Consider the following 2,474-nt stretch of genomic DNA (forward strand, 5'->3'; position numbering starts at 1 on the left):
CCCCTGTCCAAATTTCAGCTCTTTAGCTTTAACCGTTTAGGCTGTGCGATGATGAATCAGTCAATCAGTCAGTCAGTCAGTAACGTTAGAATTTTATATATATAGATGACCATATAAATTCTGTTTGGAGGGACATTAAAAATTTCTGTAGAAAATATTGCGGTTATGCAATATTTTTCAATTTATATGTTTGAACTTAAGCAAAGAGCTGCATATATTTTGACTATATATATTCATTAGAATAAATAAATTATATATTTCGCTAGTTCTTTAGAGTTTGTTATGTTGGGTTTTCTGGAAATTACCTCCCTATGTTCGACTGAATTTGAATGTTATGGTTTCTCTATCGAAAGACACTCATAATTATGCAAACATATGGATCGACACTATTAAGGAGACTTGGAATTTGATTATGTTTTCTTAGGAGTGCGTGTGGCACCAATAATTTCAAACATTGCCAACATCATTACATGCGATAAGGACCCTCTCCTCTCTCTTAAATAAATACCAATGTTGGTGTTGGTATCAAAAGAATGCGCATGAAGTAAAAGTATTTTATGTAATTTATAACTTAAACATAAAGTGCTGCATTCAATATACCGCCTGCTGTTTTAAACTGTCGTTATTAAATTGTCTGCAATATTTTGCTTCAAATATTATTTCCACACTTTTTTTCCTTCTAACATCTAACATTAAGACAAATGCTTTAGTTAACGAACTTGTCGATAACATACAGTAGAATGTGTAGACTTCTTTTGAATACAAGTTTTTATTGATAGTTAGTCGTTAGGGAAGCGATGAAAATCTAATTTGGTAAGACTTTCAAAATGATAAATTTATAGATGTCACATAAATTTGAATGTTAAAAGTGAATAAAATATTACGAACATGCAATTATGTTTGTAAAATGTTTGTACTTGTAAATATTTATTTAAATTAGAAATTTACAAAAAAATCATGATATTTTCTTTTTATAGAAAAACTGATTTTTTTTGAGAAACTAACTTCCTTTTTATAGAAAATCTTATAGAAATTTTCTTTTTATAGAAAATCTTTATGAAATTTTATAGAAAATAAAAATTTTATTTATTCAAAATCTTCAAAAATGTTATTCTTTTAGAAATCTTCAAAAATCTACATTTTTTTAAAAAATTTCCAAATATTTTCGAGAAATTTTCTTTTTATAGAAGTTTTGGGATCATATTTATATTTGTGTAAAATGTTCAATAAATGTTTCTTTTTAAATAAAATTTTCCATATATTTCCTTTTCATAGATATCTTTCAATAAATGAACTAAATAAATCATTTCCATTATATCACTATTTCTGATGCTAAATAATAACAAATCACTAATATCTAGAGCGCTAGAAGCACTTCTATAACAACTTACCATCAGTTAATGAGTTGCGTTTATCTTCGGTATTCTCTTCATCACTGTCGATGTGTGGAAATGAATTACCTAAACAAAATCTTGGCAAGGCAGGTGAATTCAGTTCATTGGTTTTGGTTTCTGTTTGTGGTATTGTTGTAGTTGTTGCTGCTGTTGGTGTTGTAATTATTTTACAGCTATTATTGTTGTTGTTGCTGCTGATAATGTTTCTGTTATTATTGCTGTTTATTAGATGACTTTTGGCATAAGAATCGCTATCACTTGATGCGTTACTTAAACCACTGGCACTGCTATTACCCGAAGACGTTGAATTCATACTATCCTGACGATTGGTCAAACGTCTCAGCATGTATTTGTTGTTGTGTAATTTATTTTTGGTAATTAATTCACTGCGTCTTAAAGCACATTTCGGTGAATTTGGCAATTGGAGTCTACCGTTAAGCGTACCATAATGATTTTTCTCATCTCTTAATGATGATGATGATGAGGACGTTTGTGTTGTTGTACCAGTTGCCGTCGTGTTGGCAGATAAATTATTATTATGACAACTTGTATCGCCACCATTACCATCACCATTGAATGGTATTTGTGGTAGTTGATTGAGCGATAAACGTTCAAGACTATTCTCCACGCCTATCAGTAGACTTTGTAAGATTTGTGGTAAATCGTCGCTTAACATTTCGAGTGCTAATGGGCTCAGGTACAATGTATGATCTTGGTAATCAAGTTGACAACTTTTTAAAGTTGACCCTGATTCTGAAGTTGTTGTTTTAGCAGCAGTAGTTGTTGATGTTAATGTGTTGATTAAAGGGTTCTCTGTTGGCGTACGCCAAATGGCATACAATTGAGGTTCTTTATTCGTTTCAGCTGTAAAAAAAGACGTAAAATATAATGAGATAATAGTAAATTTTTATATTTTTTAATATTCATTGTGTGGTCGTAAGTATTTGGTTTGTGGTTTACAGTGGGATATGGACATACATAGTAGATGATTTGAGTTTATATATGTCTATCTATCTATCTATCTATCTATCTATCTATCTATCTATCTATCTATCTATCTATCTATCTATCTATCAATCT

At 30.1% G+C, this 2,474-nt stretch overlaps 1 protein-coding gene across 1 annotated transcript in view; it reads right to left on the reverse strand.

Annotated features, from left to right (window-relative positions):
• LOC111680493 overlaps positions 1-2,474 on the reverse strand; it is a 52,445-nt gene that overhangs the window by 3,399 nt on the left and 46,572 nt on the right. The window contains exons 4-5 of the mRNA XM_046952572.1: positions 1,614-2,258; positions 1,392-1,541 (exon numbers count right to left, since the gene is read on the reverse strand). Coding sequence (XP_046808528.1) covers positions 1,392-1,541; positions 1,614-2,258 — 795 coding nt within the window. The remainder of the gene's footprint in view (positions 1-1,391; positions 1,542-1,613; positions 2,259-2,474) is intronic.

Source organism: Lucilia cuprina, chromosome 5 (genome assembly GCF_022045245.1).
Source record: "Lucilia cuprina isolate Lc7/37 chromosome 5, ASM2204524v1, whole genome shotgun sequence".
Classification (NCBI taxonomy): Eukaryota; Metazoa; Arthropoda; class Insecta; order Diptera; family Calliphoridae; genus Lucilia; species Lucilia cuprina.